Raw genomic sequence first — 18,689 nt, 5'->3', positions numbered from 1 at the left:
GCTGAAAATGCAAATATTCATTTATATCAATCAGATACGTTAATGTGCCTTTGTCGTGGCAAGGGACTTGGCTGCACTGGGAAGGCAAAGTTTCCCAGTGCTAACCGGAGATGTCATTAATCCAAGGTTGACCGCCTTGGCCTTATCCAAAGCTCTGTCCAGAGAAAGTTTATTATAAAGCAGCAGGGGAGAGGTTGTGTTCTTTTCGAAAATGACCGAGAGTAGCACTTCCTTTTGAACGTTTCCAGAAGACAAATTGGCCTGGATCAGCAGCTCGGCAGCTGGCTGATGGAGAGGTGAGATGGATACAGGCCACACGGGCATTTTCATCAAAACAGCTTTTCTTTATTTATTTATTTTGTCCCCCTGCAGTGTGCCATTCCATCCTGTTTGCTCTCGTGCTCGATCACTCAGCCACACAAATGCACCTTAAAGTGCAGTGCAGTGGTCTTGAACTAATCCTCACTTTAAACATGTACTACACCGTTTTGTTTGTGGATTACTGTCTTTGATAAAAGAAAGGAGAGATCAGTGTACACGAGCGTCTTAAGAGTGTAAATCAGAACAACGCTTTTCTTCTTCAGTTATCAAGATCAAATGGGGCATGATGAAAACAGTTTGGCTCTTCGTGCATGTGAATACTAAGACGTCTCGAATAAAAAAAAAAAAGGTCAAATGGTTTCATTAAACTATAGTAACTATTTTTGGGCGTTTTACTGTCCAGACAGCTCAACAAAATAAAGCTTCAGCCCAGACACCTGGAAGATGTCAGTGTGTAAAATTATGATTACATGGTTGGACTGATTGTACAAAGGCTTGTGGGTTTTGTAATCCCCCTTGAATCAAATAACACCAGAAAGATTACAAATTAGTTTTCAATGCTCAAGTGACTGTTCAGGATCCAGCAGACGAGTAGTGTTATCATTCCACCAGCATCCGCTGCCTTTTTAATGGGTTTGATTTTGATTTTTTTTTTTCCGCGGGATAGATATTCAAAGACCAATTAAACATAGATTTAAGGCAATTCAAGGCATGTCAAAGTTTAACATCAACCAGTCTAAGCTTTGACCTGAGAAAATGTCACGTCTGCAGCTAATTAGACCTTTAGTTTGAAGGCAAATAATTATTCCGCAGATGTAAAACAGGAATGAATGAACAAGAAGGATGCGATGATGCATCTGTGATTTCTTTCAAACTACACTATTTAAAATGTAGACATTTACAATTACTCAAATGGCTATGGGTGATGCGAAAAGACCCACCGACTGCTCCTTTATTGTCCTCTTTTAGATATATCACTCAGTCGCCTAGCTGAAATGAAGCTCTAATGAAGCAACTCCAAGCCATCCATCATCACATAAAAAATAACGTTAGCAACAAACTGAAAGTTGCCCCCAAGTTAAAGAGAAACAACACGAAACTTAAACTTCAAAATCTCAATGAACTGAACACAAAAACAAGTCCAAAGGAATGCTAATGTTGTTTGGAAGCTCGATGCGACGGCATCTTTTTTGTGATGTGTGACATTTTTAAAGTAGGTGCTTCTTCTCATTGAAATAGATTCCACTGCCGTTTCCCTCATACGTCCTGAAGATCACTTAATGTGCCTCTGCTGTCTAATTCATCAATCTCCTTTTTCAAAGTGTGCAGATTACCTTTCACAATTCTTTTGATAGTCTTTTTTTCTCTTTTTTTGAGGAAAAAATAATTTGCTTCAATAAAATGCTGAAATAAAAGCCTTGGGGCATTTGTTTCTTTCTTTGAGATGAATAAATCTGAACGCATTCTTGTTCCCACTGAAATGAATTGTTCAAAAATGATTCTGTCTGAGTATGGTTTACTATTTCAATGTAAAAACATTGTGTATAAATTTTGTATATATCGTATAATGTAATGATTATTTCATATTTAATATATTGTATTGAAGTTTGGGGAAAAGCATGCAAAACCATAATAAACCCTATTTTCATTTTACAAAAAAAGAGCTATACGAATTATTAGTACGAAGTGCTATGGTCACCCAACAAATGTATTATTTTATTAGTTGAAATTATTACAATTTTATGATTTGGTTGAATATAATATTTTACAAGTCATGTATAAAGCTCATAAAAAATATTACTCCCAAATATTCAATTAAAATTTGTTGAAAAGAAAGTTTTTATAACCTTAATGGAATGGAAATGTTTGTAAAAAAAAAAATCCATTTAGAACTAGTCTGAAGGAGCGCTGCGTTGTAATTCAGGGAATAGGATTGTGGAACTGCCTTGGTATGACCATACAAAATTTCTAAAACAATTTACATGTTTAAAAAGATGATTAAGCTTTAAATTGTTAGGAAAGTATGGTGCCAAGTGAAGGATGCCTAATATTTTTGTTTTCACTTTGGAGATGTTCAAACCTAAGTTGTTGTTCATTTATTTATTAATTTTATTAATAAGGGGCATTTATAATAATAATTTTTTCTTCTTTCTGCACCCATTTCATTTAATGTTATTTTTTTCTTTTTGATTTTTTTTGTTTATTTTGTTTCTTTTAAATGAATGAATAAATGCATACATAATAATAAAAACATGAAGTGTTATACATTTAAAAACCTGATCTCATTGATTCCTCAAAATAATTATTTAATAACTCAAACATTACAACATATTATTTTAATGCACTCAAAAAGTATAAGTTATCTTTACCCGCATCTTCCTTTTCGGGTCGTTAAGGTCACTGGTGCCCATGTCCAACCATCACTATGGGAGAGGCGGGGTACAACCTGCACAGGTCTCTAGTCCATCACAGGGACACAGAGACAAACAACCATTCACTCTCTCACTCACACCTAGGGACAATTTAGAGTTACTAATCAGCCTAACATGCATGTTTTTGGTCTGTGCAACCTTAGTACCTGAAGAAAACCCACGCATGCACGGAGAGAACATACAAACAAAAGCCAGGATTTGAACTGGGGGACCTGCTCTCTGAGAGGCAGCAGCTCTACCAATTGCACAACTGTGCTGCCCTCAACTAGTTTAATTTAAAGAAAAAGAAATGCATCCCTCAGCTTTTTAGAACAGTAGGGTTCCTCTATAAATGGAGGTGAAATATTTTGCTAATGTTTATAATTTCCTGATGCATGCTCAATGTTTATTATTGTTTTTCTGCAGGTTTGGCAGTTCACCAGATTATCACAATCACTGTGTCTCTCATCATGGTTATTGCAGCCTTGATCACAACACTCGTCCTTAAGAACTGGTAGGAAAGATTCCTTTACTTTTCATTCGCAGCTGCAACACTTTATTCTTGTTTTTTTTTTTAAATATTTTTTATTATTAGTTTAACCAAAAGTACAAGGTATGATTTTATGTTTGCTTCTTGTCTTTGGTGCGTGTTTTTGTAGTTGTGCACAGTCTGGAAATGGTCGCCACAATAGCCATCAGAGAAAGATCCACCAGCAAGAGGAAAGCTGCCAAAACCTGACAGACTTCACCCCAGCTCGAGTGCCAAGCAAGGTGGACATATTCACTGCCTACAACGACAGCCTGCAGTGCTCACATGAGTGCGTTCGGACTGCCGTGCCCATCTACACTGATGAGATGATCCAGCAGACACCTGTCTTCAAGACCTCTTACAATGGAAACAGGTGTGCATGTGGATAACTCGCTCAAAGGGACAGTCTGGTCTCTCTTCAAGTGACGTTCTGTCAAAAAGTTATCAGTAATGAGGACCTTGTCAATCTTAAAATCAGTGACAGCGCACAGAGGCTGCAGAAAAGGCAAAGGGTCCTTAACAATGCTAAGCTAATGGCTAGCCTATTGAAAGCTTTAGTATTGTTTTTATGAGTATTCAACACATCTTTCTCAAAAATCTTGGAGGTATGAACGCGTGCTACATTAGTTTAAAATTAACATCTTTACTTTTGCATGGCACTGTTTGTTGCTCATTGTTCTTGTTACTAGGAAAATGTGCACAGAGCATGTACATGCCAATGTTGCTGAGGCTGCTCAATGCATCCGTCTGCCTGCTCAACGTGTCTGGTCATCCGAAGGTTTACTCAAATCCTGGCAGGCTGAAATTTTCAGCAACTCCTTCACACTATTGGGATACACTGGTTCCATGCACAGCACACATACATTTTTATGGAATCATAGACAACGTTAGTTTGAAAAAAAAAAGAACTGTAAGAAACTAAACAAATGTATTAATGTGTTTAATATTAGCTGATGTAGCATTCTTTCATACCTGTGAGATGTTTAAAGAATTGTTTTATAAGCCCAAAAATGGTAAAAAAAAAAAAAAAAAAAAAAAAAGAATTTTAGGATGAATACTTCTGCCCTTTCTCCATACTCTTTGCCCTTTCTCAGTAGAAATGTAATCAGTCTAGGAGACAACGAGTTGTTCTAAGGTTCTAATAATGTTCACATTCAATTCAGTTTATTTCTATAGTCACAACAAGTTATCTCAGGGCACTGTCCAAAGACAAATACATACAAAACCCAATAAGTAAAGTCATCTATCCAAGGAAGGAAACCAGCAGACGTGTTAAATCTTCACTTTGTCACAGGCTCAAACCTGAGCAAGCACAAAGGCAACAGAGGAAAGGAAAAACTTCCTTTTAACAGAAAGAAACCTCCAGCAGAACCAGGCTCAGGACAAGTGGCCATCTGTTTCGACAGGCTGGGTTTAAGAAGACAGGAAGGAGAGAGAAACGAACACAGAACGGCAGGTCCAGATGTAGGTGCAGGTGTACCCCCTATTGGAAGAAAGACAAAAAACATAACAATATAAATAATTACAAATACAAAACAGGTAGAGTAAGTAAAGACAGCAGCAAAGTGAAGAAATGTGGTCAGTTTGTCCTCCATCAGTCTAAGCCTACAGCAGCATAACTAAAGCATAGCTCAGGAAACCCAAGTCAACCCTAACTATAGGATTTATCAAAAAGGAAATACTTAAGTAGACAATGTGTCAGACTCATGGACAGAAACTGGAAGTTGCTTCCACAAGAGAGGAGCCTGACAACAGAAAGCTCTGCCTCCCATTCTACCTTTGGAGACTCTATTAACCACAAATAAACCTGCAGTCTGAGAGGAAAGTGCTCTGTTAGGAAGACATGTAACAATAAGATCAGTAATATAAGATGGAGCTAGGTTGTTGAGAGCTTTGTATGTTAGAAGTAAGATTTTGAATTCTGTTCTGGATTTGACAGGGAGCCACCAGAGAGAAACTAAAACTGGAGAGATATGATCTCTCCTACTAACTCCCATTAAAACTCTGACTGCAATTTATGGCATACAAAGCATGAAAGTATGAAAAAAGATAAAATAGAGTTAATCGAAATTGCAATCCTGAATTCATCTTTTTGTGAATGTTGCTTCTCTTAGTCACAGTCAGACTGAGTCAGAGGTTTGTTTGAACAAATCCCAACACAAATTGGTTGCTTTTAATACTATTCTCATCATCCGTTTCATGCTTCATCTTTGTGAAGCTCTGACACAATTTATTTTTCAATTTATAGATGCATAGTAACATGACTTTTCTGCTTTGCCACTTCCTTACTGCACTTTAAACATGACATTCACTCCAAATTTTGCTGAATACATTCATGTTTACCACTTTAGGCGATCTGTGTTTTTTGTTTTTCCATCATAGAAATGGGCAAAAGTATTTGGATGATGCGTCTCCTCCATTTGATTTAAACTGACAGGTGTGCTGGCAGAGACCGTGCAGTCATTATGTGGGAGGTTTGACAGTAAAATGGCAGAGAATTGACAGTGTTTATTGTCTGAGAGCAACGGTCATCTAAGCTACAGGGCCAGCAAAGATGAAAACGCCTACCGAGTGCATCCAAACGCTGTTATGAATTCATTGCAGCACATTGGCAGGGAGGGTGAAATTAATTTAATGTTTATATTTAACTAGCGCACGTTATACAGGATTTTTATTGGTTTATTTTATATGTTGAACAATGTCACTGCTGGTAAGTGAAGCATTTTGTTGTGTTCGAATGTGACAGCAATACTGAGTTGACTGTGGCACTGGAGGGCAACAAGAGACAGAACTAGACCTTGGAAGATGAACATTGCCAAACCTGAAATGGAAAATGTTTCTGATCCACATTACCTTCACTTCTATCAGTTTAATCGTATAACCATTTTTGTTTTTCCCGACAGGCCTTCTCCCACTGAAAGACAACTGATACCCGTGGCCTTTGTGTCGGAGAAATGGTTTGAGATCTCTTGTTGACGAGCTGAAGGCTTTCTTCATGCTCTGTGGGAAAGACATCCTGACTTCATGCTCTGGTGGGTACTGTTCTACTTAGTCTCCCCCTGCAAATCATCATCTGAAGCTTAACTACCTCCATCCTCATGGTGATGCTGCCCCACTTTGGGAATAGAGAGGAACTTGGCATATGTTTTGTATTTGTGACATTAAATATGCTCTTGTCTGTGCTCTGGGCAGACATAAAAAAATGGTTCAAAATCCATTTCGGAACAGTATTGCACGTCTTTGTCAGAGATAAAATTAACAATAGCACAGTAGAATAATCATTTGCACAGTATGGTCACATTTAGTTCCATCTTGATTTTGGAAACAATAAAAAAAGCTAACAAATATAAAAAATTAGAATTTCTAATGCCCGAAAGCATGAAAGAATAATTATATTCAATCAGGAAACGTTGTTAATGCACAACAAAAATACAGTGTAGCTATACCAGAAAGGCCCAGCATTTGAAATTCAAAGTGTCAACATTAAGCACATGCTCTAGCCTTGCAGTGTTGGTGAAAGCCAGAGGGAGGTGTAACGTTTGCTATTGACCCAGATTTTCAAAGGAATATATTGCCTACAGGTAATGCAGGGTGAGGACAGAGCCTAACTCCTGTCTGGACACACATTACTCACTTCGGGATTCTGTGGCCTGCTCTCTCGGTGCTACAATGCTGAAATAAACACTTATCTGTGCAAACTGTATGTAGGAATTATGTTTACATGATTTTCATACAGCATACAACTGCCGTCTGACTTTAAAAAATAAATATGAGTTGCATGTTTTCCTAGTTACATTATGCTGCCATTTCCCCCCTGAATAAGTGAAAAGTAGGCTATACTTCAACATGTTTGTACGGTGGCCCTAAGGTGTAAATGAACAACATTTGAAAAAACAGAATTGCATTAAGCCAAAGCAGAAGTGCCCAAAGGGGAAGTGGCCGGAATCACATAAAAAAAAACAGAATTACGTTTGAAAAAAAAAAACAGAATCACGTTAGGAAAAAACGGAAGTACATTAAGCCAACACGGAAGTGGCCGAAGCGGAAGTGGCCCGAATCACATTAAAAAAACAGAATTATATTTGAAAAATTTGGAATCACATTTGAAAAAATTTAATTACATTAATCCAAATAGGATTTTTCTTTCTTACTTTACTGTATTAACAGCATAAAACCGAACAACAGAACAATATAAAGTACACACACAACAGAGATACAGTTAGCAGGCTATCCTTTTAACTGTATCACCGTTGTGTGTGTATTGCATATTGTTTTGTTGTTTGGTTTTATGCTGTTAATAAAGTAAAAAATATATATACTTCCTGTTTGGCTTAATTTAATTCTGTTTTTTCAAATGTCATTCTGTTTATTAAAATATGATTCTGTTTTTTTTTTAATGTGATTTCATTTTTTTCAAATGTAATTCTGTTTTTTCTAATGTGATTCGGGCCACTTCCGCTTCGGCCAATTCCATTTTGGCTTAATGTAATTTCATTTTTTCAAATGTAATTCCGTTTTTTCAAATGTAATTCCATTTTTTCAAATGTTCATTTACACCTTAGGGCTACTGTATGTTTGTTATACTGACCCTCACAAGAATGATTAACTTCAATTTTCTTCTTTGTATTTTCACAGGATCCTGTTGGAAACACAAAACAGCTTATTTTGTAAGATAGTGTAATCACTTCTCGGACACTGGTGAAGATATTTATTTTTCTAGAGATATCGAGGAGGGCAGCCACAATGTGCTGCCTCACCATCTTTCCAGAAATCTACATTCATTTAGATATAGAGTATATATAGATATATTTACAAGCTGTATGGAATTAGACTGTGGACATCACGGATGTCTCAAGGAAAACATTTGAGATAAAAAATTAAAAAAACGGAGCCCAAGGAGCTGTGTTGGGTGAAAGATGAACTGTATTTCTGAACAATGTGCCAATAATGCCACTATGTGCCACAACCTGGTGAGATGGAAGTTTTACAATACCTGACGGACTAAACACAAAGAGTTATATTAACCCTGTATAAATTCCAGATATGCTTTTTTTTTCTTTTTTAACAAAATGTAAAAAAGAAAAATACTATAATTGTATTTGAAAATGTTTTCAAATAGTTTTAACAAATGTGTTGCCAGAGAATCTAAAACATATTTATATAAATCACTATTCTATAAGATTTGAAAGAGAGACTAAGAAAACGCAGAGGTGGTTTATGCTTTATTCAATAGTAAAAAAATAAGTTTCTATCAATCCCATTTTAAAATCAGAATAGTTACATCTATTTTTGTACACCTAAGAGCCTGCCACAGTACTAACAGTGGAAGTCTGGATCACTGGAAACCACTGTTAAAATATTTTAAATATATTCCCCCTTAACTAAGAAGACAACTCAAAACTTCACCACGGTGCAAGCCAATTCATTGCCCACATCAACTGCTTATTATTTGAGCTTCATATCTGAGATTAATGGAAAATATACTAAAACCTGGTACGGTGCATGCTTTAACAAATTCCCCAGCAGGAATTTCATGTAAAGTTTGAATAAAGGCAGAGAGATCGACAGAACATTCATACAATCTTAGGTATGTCAAGCATTGACATACATAGATCATATTAATATCTGAGAAAGCAGTTGATGTAGACAAAATTCTGACATTCTGTTATGAATTAGACAGAAAAGGTAGTTTGACAACCACACATTGCAAAAGAAATTGCAAAACAGTCTTTTGGAAGAAAGAAAGAAAAAACAGGTTGTGAGGGTGTTCCACTGGGGTGTCTCTTAAGACCCAAATGATCTGCATCATGTTTATTTTATGTACTTATTTTCTTTTTAAATACAGGGATTTAGTGGGAAAGAATCCTCTTATGGGATGTGACATGAAGGTCAGCTTTCTCCAAACCCAGATCTGTTTGGTGTTTGAGAAGAACACTTCCACCATATTATAATCTCAGCTGTCACAGCCAGGATGATGTGGGCAGATTGTGTTAAATTCTGGTTCGCAAGCAAAATTTATACAAGAAATCTGGCACTTTCTCACCATCTAGATTTGGTAAGGGATCAAGACAAGCCAATCAGAAATTGGTTTAAACTGTCTTTGAAGTCAAGTTTAATGATTTACGTAATGCGAAGGGTAGAAAAGCTCTCCTTAAAACGTCCTAATACCGTTAATTTCATTATTATTAAACGTCAAGCTTCAATTACGTTCGTGCTATGAAGCTTTTGTGGACGTCGTCTAATATTCTACCTTTTATTGTGCTGTAGGTTTGTACAAAGCACAAATACAATTCTGTAATTGTAAACATTTCTGGCTGCTATCAGCAATATGTACAGATTTAAACCATGGGTCCACTGGGTGTTTACATTTATTTTACTGTAATTACTGAGGGGGTTTCTAAACCCAGTTCCTACAAAGGAACCAAAGAAAACAGGTTGTCCCACAATGTCCAGTTGTTTTCACACATGAACTCTGGGGATGTTTAAGGAAATGTGCAGACAGTTTGATCCAGATTTTTTACACGATAGCTGTTTGCACCGGCCTTTCACAGTGGAGGGGATTTCCTCAGGAGAGTTGCTCTCACAGCTAGAAATGTGACAGAGGGGAAGTGGGGAAGTTCTTAGTAAACCACACAAGTGGATAGATATGATAAAAATAGTATGAAATAATTAAAAACGATATGAAAGATCTGGTTGACAGGCTGTAGAGTGAGGAAGTCCTCTAGATGGGGGACGAAACGTTTCTCACTTAAAGAAACTGGTCCAGATGACACGATTTAACTTTTTTTTTAATTTTATATGAAAGAGTAACCATTAGCAAAGTACAAAAATAACTTTTGATTGCTTGTTGTAAATGCTCCAGAAGATCTGCTATGTTAAGGCAGTGGTTCTCAACCCTGGTCCTTGAGGAACGGAAGGGTGATTAACAGGCTTCTGCCGAACTTAAGGAAGTAAATAAACCACTAAATTAATTCAACCTTTATTTATACAGCTTAATCCCATTGAGCCTCAGGAACTCATTTACAAGAGAGACCTGGTTTTAATAAAGAGTGATGACAACAGTAGACAGCAACAACAACAATCATAAAGGATGCATACAAATTGAGAAAAACAAGTGATAATAAAATGGTATTTAAAAAATGTAACAAAAAAAAACCTGCCGTAAGGCAATGTAGAAAACTAAAAACAGGAACAAGTCTGCATTGTTTTTTTTCCCCCCCAGGAACTAAACAGATGTTTAAAGCCACCTAGAGAGGTCAAAGTCGAGAGTTTCAGATATTTTTGCAAGATGTTCCAGGAAACAGGAGCGGAGTAGAAAAAGGCACTTTTGCCTAGTTCAGTCCTCACTGAGGGAACACTGCATGTAACGATGTCCTAAGAGCACACGCTGTAGCTGCACTCACGCAGTGACATGCAGGATAAGATGTTTGAAGGCAACAGACCAAAAAGTGATTTAAACATTAATCAAATGCGTTGAAGCAGGGAAAAAGACTAAAAAATGTAGGATGGTGTTCCTCAGGGACCAGAGTTGGGAACCATTGTTTAGTTAAAAAAACAACAACAACAAAAAAACGCAAATCTGCAAGAAGTTTATATCAAAAACTACAAATACAACTTTAGAACATATGAGGGCTTCAGATCATGTGTGACAACAACTTATGTGTACTTTGTAAATGTGAGCCATTTTTTACAAAGATGGATTGGGATAAACACTGTGGTGCATAACCTCTGCTTTGGCCTGTTCACGACATGAAAACCACTCATGAATGACCCATGTTAGTTCAGCCTCACACAAGTCAGGCTGTGTTGCTTCTTTGACATAACTTATATTTTTTTGAATGAAGAGTGCTATCTTATTCAATAGAGGGTTATGAAACTTGATGTAAATTATACACATGTAAATGCATTTTCTATATATTTGCTTCAATTTGTGTACAGGTGTTTTATTTTTCAAGAGCTTTGCCTTTTTGGGGGGAAGGTTCCAGCTAGGTCGGGGATAGTGTCTTTGTTTACATGTGTATCTACAGTATTTCTTTCAAAAACACAAAACTAACCTTGTGCCAAGCTTCTTATCTGCACTTTCAGGCAGTACTTGTATTATGTCTTTAGCTAACCAGTATTATACTTCAGTAGATGCTGCAATAGTTTGCTGAATTAGAAAGTGATTTCCAGTTGGAGCCTCTGAAAGAACCAGTGCTGAATGGTTTTATCGGGTGTTGTGACCATACCTTGAGTTTGTGTTCATGGTTGGCTGGAAAACCAATGACTTGATCTTCTTGACATTATTTATAGGTGGAATTTAACATAAAGTTTGAACGAATAAAAAAACAAAACAAGTACAAATCCAACAGTAGTTGCCAAGAAAACAACTAAACTCGATCTAGACTGGGTTGCATCCATTTGTTCTCATTTTGTTACTACAACTGCCTGGGAAATTACATGAATTCTCTCGTTCTTCACTGGAATGACTGCAAAGACATGAACATTGCTGTTGTCAGTGAATGCAATAAGAAAATGAACCGGATGTTTGTGAAATACACAATATTCTTGTTATTGATGTGACCAATACTTTGTCAAAGATAAAACAAAGACTTGAAAAGAAAATGTATTTTTCATTTCTCACGTTTTAAAATACTTTTTTTTTTTGCCTTATTTTAGCCATGTTTTAGCAAATCATTTGTGACGGCAGCATCTCTCTTCTCCCTTGTGACATAATCAGATTTTCTTGACCACTTTTCCAAGCATGATGTGCTAAACCAGAATGATGTATGAAAACAGCTGTTGATCATCAGCACGTTAGCATTACCTGTTAGTTCAAAGCACTTGTGTTCCTGATTATAACTTTGTGGTTGATTCTCAATGTTTTGTAGCTTTGGCCAGCTTTGGTTGGAACATAAACACGATAAAAACATTATTTCAAGACTATCTTTGGTGTCTTAATATCGAGGCCAAGAAAGAACATGCTTAGAAATGTATTTTTGTGTTATCATAAAATGATGTTAACAGTTGCATTAGTTCAGGAATGCAAAGATAGTTTGGTTATGATAAAAAGTAACAGCAGTTTCTCAAGGCAACAACCTTGTTTTCTTGATGGAATGACAGAACGATATATTCAGTCATAGAAAAGACTGTTTGTTTTTTCATAGAAAAAATAAGTCACAACACGTGGACTTTTTCAACAAATAAGAGTTATTTTGGCAACTGCTCCAAGTAAATAAAATGCAATCAAGGGATATGGATCATTGATCAACAAAGCGTCATGACTATGATGTAAAAGAATGAAACTGGATGAAACCAGAAAAATTTTCATCATAATCATCTGTTAATCATCATAAACAAAACTGCTTTTTTGTAGATAAGCTGCCATCTTGAGAAAACTGGCTTATTTATCTTGACACAACTGAAAAGCTAAATTGAGAAAACATGTATATATATATATATATATATATATATATATACACACACACACACGATTATACTATAATAGCAGGTATGGCCTTTCTTAGCTTCCATATTAGATAAAATGTGACTTGTGATTTTTCTGTATGTTTTAAAAAACAAGATTTCACTTTCTATAAATGTGTTTACAAGCTGCTTGAAGGTCGACCTGCCTTGCTCAGCTTATTTTAGTATTTTTCTTGACAAAATGTCAACAGTGAAATTTCTGATTGCACTGATGGCCAAATCTCCAAAACAAATGAGTATTTGACTTTTTTCCTTTAATTTGAAGTTGTGCTAAACTGAACTCAATTTGTTTGTAAGCCGATAAAGGCCTTCTGATGATTGTTAGACCATTTGTGACTACATTTGTTATCTGAACTGTTTCATCAAGAGAAAAAAAAAAACGTGCTGGCAACTGAGACATTTTTGTGCTAAAACACAACATGTGATAAATGTGAAATGTCAGTGTGACCCAGCTACACATCTTTTTCTTTTTTATAAAACTCAATGATTCATTTCTGATTTTGTGGATAACACAGATTTGGATAACTTGAAGGGGGAAAAAAATGGTTCCAGAGGTTTTATGTCGGTTTGCTTGGAAAACATCATTTGTACTGGTGGATAGCTGCTTGTTGAAATAAAAGCACTTGGATTCCAGAAAGATGTGATTGCAGTAAACACGCACAGAAAATGTTTAACACAAGACAGAATGTTTTAAAACATCATCATACAACCACATTTCCTTTTATACATATGCAAAATCTGGTACAACCCCCCCTAAATGGTTTATGTTCTAATTTTTAGTTTGTATTTAAAGTGGCATGCAATATCTTGCAGCTAAGGTGGAGTAAAGCAGTTCTATTAGGCCGGTCAAACCTGATTCAAGAAATATAATTTGAGTGCAGTTGGATGCATTCGTTTTTTCACAAGGAACAATTACTTTTAACTCCCATTTTTTGTCTTTTATACAAAACTCTGCTCCCCTTGACACAAAGCTACAAAATAGGCTTTTTCATCAACACGAAACACAAAAGAATATTTACAAGTCACGTGATTCTCTTTGCATGTCCGACATATAGAATTGACATTTGTATTTGAGGCCGAATATATCCCCCTAAACACATCGTTTGAAACATCATCATGAGAGGGATCAATGAACCGACTCGGCTTCAGTGTATTCTTTTAGTGTCTGGTTAGCCAAGAAATACATGACACACGACACCGATATTGACAAGGTGGTGGTTTAAATTTGTATCAAAGACGTGCGAGACGGGTGTTCAAAGAGGTAAGACTAAACAAGAGGTGGAAAATATTATGTTTGGCAACAAATCTTACTGAACCAATTACTTAGCTGTCAGGAATCTGTAGCTCCTCGCTCATCTTTTCAGGAAAATCACATACTGTGCGCTTATACTGTAATTACAGCAGAGGGCTCCGACTCTGCTCACGGGTCATGTTTTTACTTTTCTATTTAGAAGAGCCAAAACACTGTCAGTGCTAATCTATAAAGTCAAAGATTTGAGAAAAGCAGACATGAGGCTTTTTTTTTTTTTTTTTGTGCAACATTCTCTATTTGTTCATAATCCTTCCCGTTAGAGGGTCGGTATGAACAAATCTGCTGTGGATTCCTTAAAATGGGCGTCTAGCGCTGTAAGATGCCTTTCCAACTAAAGGTAGATCTGAAGTGAGTGCCACCCAAAGAAAGTTAAAACAGGTTTGATTGGAAATGTAAAAGAAGACTTACGGTTCCTAATTGCATGGGTGTTGCAAGCAGAAGATGAGTGCATCTAAAAAACAAAGTTATAATCATCATAACCTACATTTAAAAGTCAGGATGTAAGAAAATTATGTTGATTTTTGTTTTTAGATTGTGGAACGAAAAACCTTTTCACATGGGAGCACATGTGGTCTGTTCACTGACACACAACTACATTTCACACCTAAAATGAAGAAAAATGACTCGAAGTTGTGTTGTCGCCATCAAAATGAAGAGTTTGTACTTTGTGACTCTTAAACTTTTTATATTTGTGTTTAATATATCAATGAGTACCTCTGTTAACTTTTGTATAAGACCTATGACTATAGTATATACGAAAACACACACACACACACACCACACCTCTAAAAAGGGACTCCAGTCTGTCTCTGTGACGGCTAAACGTTGTACAACTTTTGTTTTGTGTCTTATGAACCACATCTCTTCCTTTTGTAGTTATTGGTAAACGTTTCAATTTCCAGGTGACTTTGATTTGGTTACTCTTGTACTACTAAGCTCTGTATTTGCAAGCACTGTAAATGCGATTCTCACTGATTCGTCCTCTGTACATTTAGTACTCTGATGTTGCTATTAATAAAATGTGAAACAACACGGGCCTAAGACGTTATTTGGATTGAGTTTAGGAACGAGAAATGATCGCCCCAAACAGCTCAGAATGTAAGAGCTGAATCTGAATCGAAGCTCTGGGCTGATGCATTTGTCAGATGAAATGACACACTGTACTTTAGACCACTATGTTTAGTTACGACTTTAATGAATTAACAATTATCTTGGTATGTTAAAGATTACTTCATAACAAATGAAACAAACTGGCTTTCGTACAGTTTGACACTGAATTAAAAGTTTTTCCAAACTCATTTGAGTGAAAAGTTCACCCATCAATTATCTTTTCCCGATTCTTCCTTTTGGGTTGCGGGGGTCACTGGCGCCCATATCCAGCTATCACTGCGTGAAAGGTGGGGGGCACCCTGGACAGGATTCCAGTCCATCACGGGGACATACAGAGACAAATGAGACAAACAACCATTCAGTCTCTCACTCACACCAAGGGATAATTTAGAGTTGCCAATCAGCCTAACATGCATGTTTTTGGTCTGTGGGAGGAAACCGGAGTACCCGGAGAAAACCCACACATGCACAGAGAGTAGGGATGCATGATATCTGATTTTTGGCCGATATCTGATATGCCAATATGTTAAAAATTATTTGGCCGATAACAGATACCAATAATTTTTTCCCAGACATATTTACAGAGAATATATAGAATTGTCTGCTATGGCATTAAAATACTACATTATTCTGCATGGTCTTTGTCACTTTGGCCTGCTACCAAATGCAGATGCCAAAAAGGGGCTGAAAATTATGTAACACTTCAACTTGGATTATGTTTAATGTCAAATTTGTTTGTGACATTTACTCTAACATAATGACAACACTCCAACAGTCATACAAAATCTGTCATATCTATCTATCGATCGATCGACCGACCGACTACTTTTTTCGGTGAGTTATTTTGATGGAACAGACGATATTTAACTTTATTGCTAAAATCTGCTGATACCATGCCGATAATATCGTGCATCCCTAACAGAGCGAACATGCCAACTCCACCCAGAAAGGTCCTCGGCTGGGATTTGATCCGGCGACCTTCTTGCTGAGAGGCAGTAGCTCTACTAACTACCCCATTGTGCCACCCGAATGAAGTCAGTTTTATAAATGTATTGTTTTCACTGAAAACAACTATTTGGGTGCATTACAAAATCCATTTCTAGAGATTTAGAAAGATCTCACAAAATATAGTAAGGCAATGCTTTTTTCAGTCTTTATTAAAGAACAGCCATGTTTCATTAGGAAATAAAATGTAATGACAGCAGAACACCAAAAACCAATAAGAAAAGTAATGTTTTTTTTTTTTTTAAACACAATTTTGCTGTTGCGTTACTTACACTTTTTAAGAAAAAGACTTATCTGATAAAGGAAAAATGTCCACTGTCTTTGGAGATAAGTTAAATAAAATAAAAAAACTGAAAACCTTGGTTACATGTCTGCACAGTTAAGGTGCTGCTGCATGTAGAAACTGACTGTGTTGACAAAAATGACTTTTATAATGTGCTCTGCAGCTGCTCGGCTTGCTCGATCATATATTGATGGGCTGGTTTCTTGTGCTGTGCTGCTTAAAGGTTTAAAGGTCACATGTTTGGCCTTTACGTAAAAATTTCTCTACGATTCCTGAATCTTTTGACATTTTTTTAATCCTTTGTAGATGCTGAAAGGTCTTTTCGATTATGTTTTTTTTTTTAATTGATTGATTTAAAAAAAGAAGACAAATCAGAGGATCAAGTTTATTGTTTTTTGTCTAGTAGTTCCCATTTTACTCCGTTTGCACTTAACTGACAGAGACAGCTTCATACATAGCAGGATTAAACACTGTCCTCCAGTTCACGATGAATGATTTGAAGGTAAAGAAAGGACATTTCTGAAAACACCGCCAGCTTTCTGTTTGGAATAAAATGTGGACCTGTTTGACACAACAGTGTTACACAGTCAAACAAATATAATTGCTATTTGTTCTGATTCTCAAACAGTCAGTGTCACAGAATGAGAGGCATGGTACTCACGGCTGGACCATCACTTGTAAAGGTAAGTTGTAGAAAGACCAAAATGCAGGTATGTAGAAGGAAGGAACAAGAAGACAGCAAGACTTTGAGCAACAAACCAAGGCGGCAACAATGGGCAACTTGACTTCATATCACAGAGATAAGCAGATCTAACAAACACACATACAATTAAAGGACGCACACAGTGGATGAAGGGCAGGTGTGCTGATTAACAATTGTGACCAGGTGAAAAGAGAAGTCTCAACAAAATAAATCAGTTTTTTTCTTTTCATTCATTTAACCTTTATTTAGACAGGTTAATCCCATTGAGCCTCGGGGACTCATTTACAAGAGAGACTTGATGAACAGGAAATCAGAACAAGATCATGATCAAACAACAAAATAAAAAATGAAAACTTTACCCTTACAGATTTTGACATGGAAATATTACCAGTCTTTAACAAAATATGAACACTCTCTCAAAACTATACCAGTTAACACAATATGCATGTTTTTAGACTGAGGGAGGAAAACCAGAGCACCTGCAGATATGAACCTGCAAACACAGCAAAGAAAGGCCTGCACATTTCAACTTGGATATCAGAGAAGACGATACAGTCATCAGATATCAGTCATCATATGGTTATTCAGTATACATCATGCTGCTTACTGTAGCTTCTCTGCCAAAGTTCTGATTGACCCATGTTGTTTAGTGTCGAATCTCTATTGGCAATGATTAATCTCACTTTGATGGTGCTTGTAATTTAATTAGCTCACAGTGGAAGCACAAATGTCAGATCCAAACCTGATCAACCCAAGGTCCCTTTGGGGTTATTTACACAAAATTTAATTTTGACATGATAAAAGAAATCAGTTACTAAATATTTCACTGATCTAGTGTCAATGCTGTTATGGCAGTCCTTTAATTCCCAGCCTGAACCGTTGCTTTGTAAATTGACAAAAATCCCTGTGACACCATGAGTGCTGGGATAGCCATGTTAAAAACCTGATTAAGGTGTGTAATTTCTTTGTAGCTCCTTTTTCCTCCTTTTCTATTGTAAGCAGTCAAGCATTAATAAAAAAACATTGATTAAAGCTTAGTGAGCGCAGTGTCCCAATGGATTAGTATTTACTCCTCAACGTGCTTTAAATGTTGGGTGAGGAATCCTGTAAAACATTCACCAGTCGGATCACATGAACAAACAACACGTATCTGATAACATTCATTCTTTTTTCTTTCGTATTGAATTTGTTGTTTTGTCTTTAAATGATCGAGTTTTGCATATTGAACCGTATTTCCATACAATGTTGGACTTGCGTCCACAAATCTGATGTGGATTCATTTAACTCTACAACTAATTTGTTATTCAGATCTCCCAAATGATGAGCCCTCGTAAAGGGCTCCGTCTGTCCGACCCTTCTTAACCTGGAAGCGGAGGTCTCAGCGCTGAGCTTGTAACTTTTCCTGCCTTAATCGACATTAAATGGTAAATACAATTTACTTATTTTGATTTTAATGTGTTTGTGTGAGTTTCCTCTCTACCTGGGAACAAGAGAACCGGAAGGGTGCCGTGGACGGACAGCTGACAAAATGGTGCCGAAACCCGGTTCTC

General features: G+C 36.5%; 1 protein-coding gene across 1 annotated transcript in view; it reads left to right on the top strand.

Annotated features, from left to right (window-relative positions):
- The window catches only part of ajap1 (adherens junctions associated protein 1), a 52,897-nt gene extending 42,606 nt beyond the window's left edge, over positions 1-10,291 (top strand). Inside the window, exons 3-6 of the mRNA XM_037684984.1 lie at positions 3,159-3,246; positions 3,392-3,634; positions 6,165-6,293; positions 7,897-10,291. Of these exons, the coding sequence (XP_037540912.1) occupies positions 3,159-3,246; positions 3,392-3,634; positions 6,165-6,237 (404 nt within the window). The 3' untranslated portion in view covers positions 6,238-6,293; positions 7,897-10,291. The remainder of the gene's footprint in view (positions 1-3,158; positions 3,247-3,391; positions 3,635-6,164; positions 6,294-7,896) is intronic.
- The last annotated feature ends 8,398 nt before the right edge of the window (positions 10,292-18,689 follow it).

This window comes from Nematolebias whitei, chromosome 11 (assembly GCF_014905685.2).
Source record: "Nematolebias whitei isolate Nwh7 chromosome 11, NemWhi1, whole genome shotgun sequence".
NCBI classification, from domain to species: Eukaryota; Metazoa; Chordata; class Actinopteri; order Cyprinodontiformes; family Rivulidae; genus Nematolebias; species Nematolebias whitei.
Note: the sequence above shows the minus strand (reverse complement) of the source record. Positions and strands in the feature narration are given on the sequence as shown.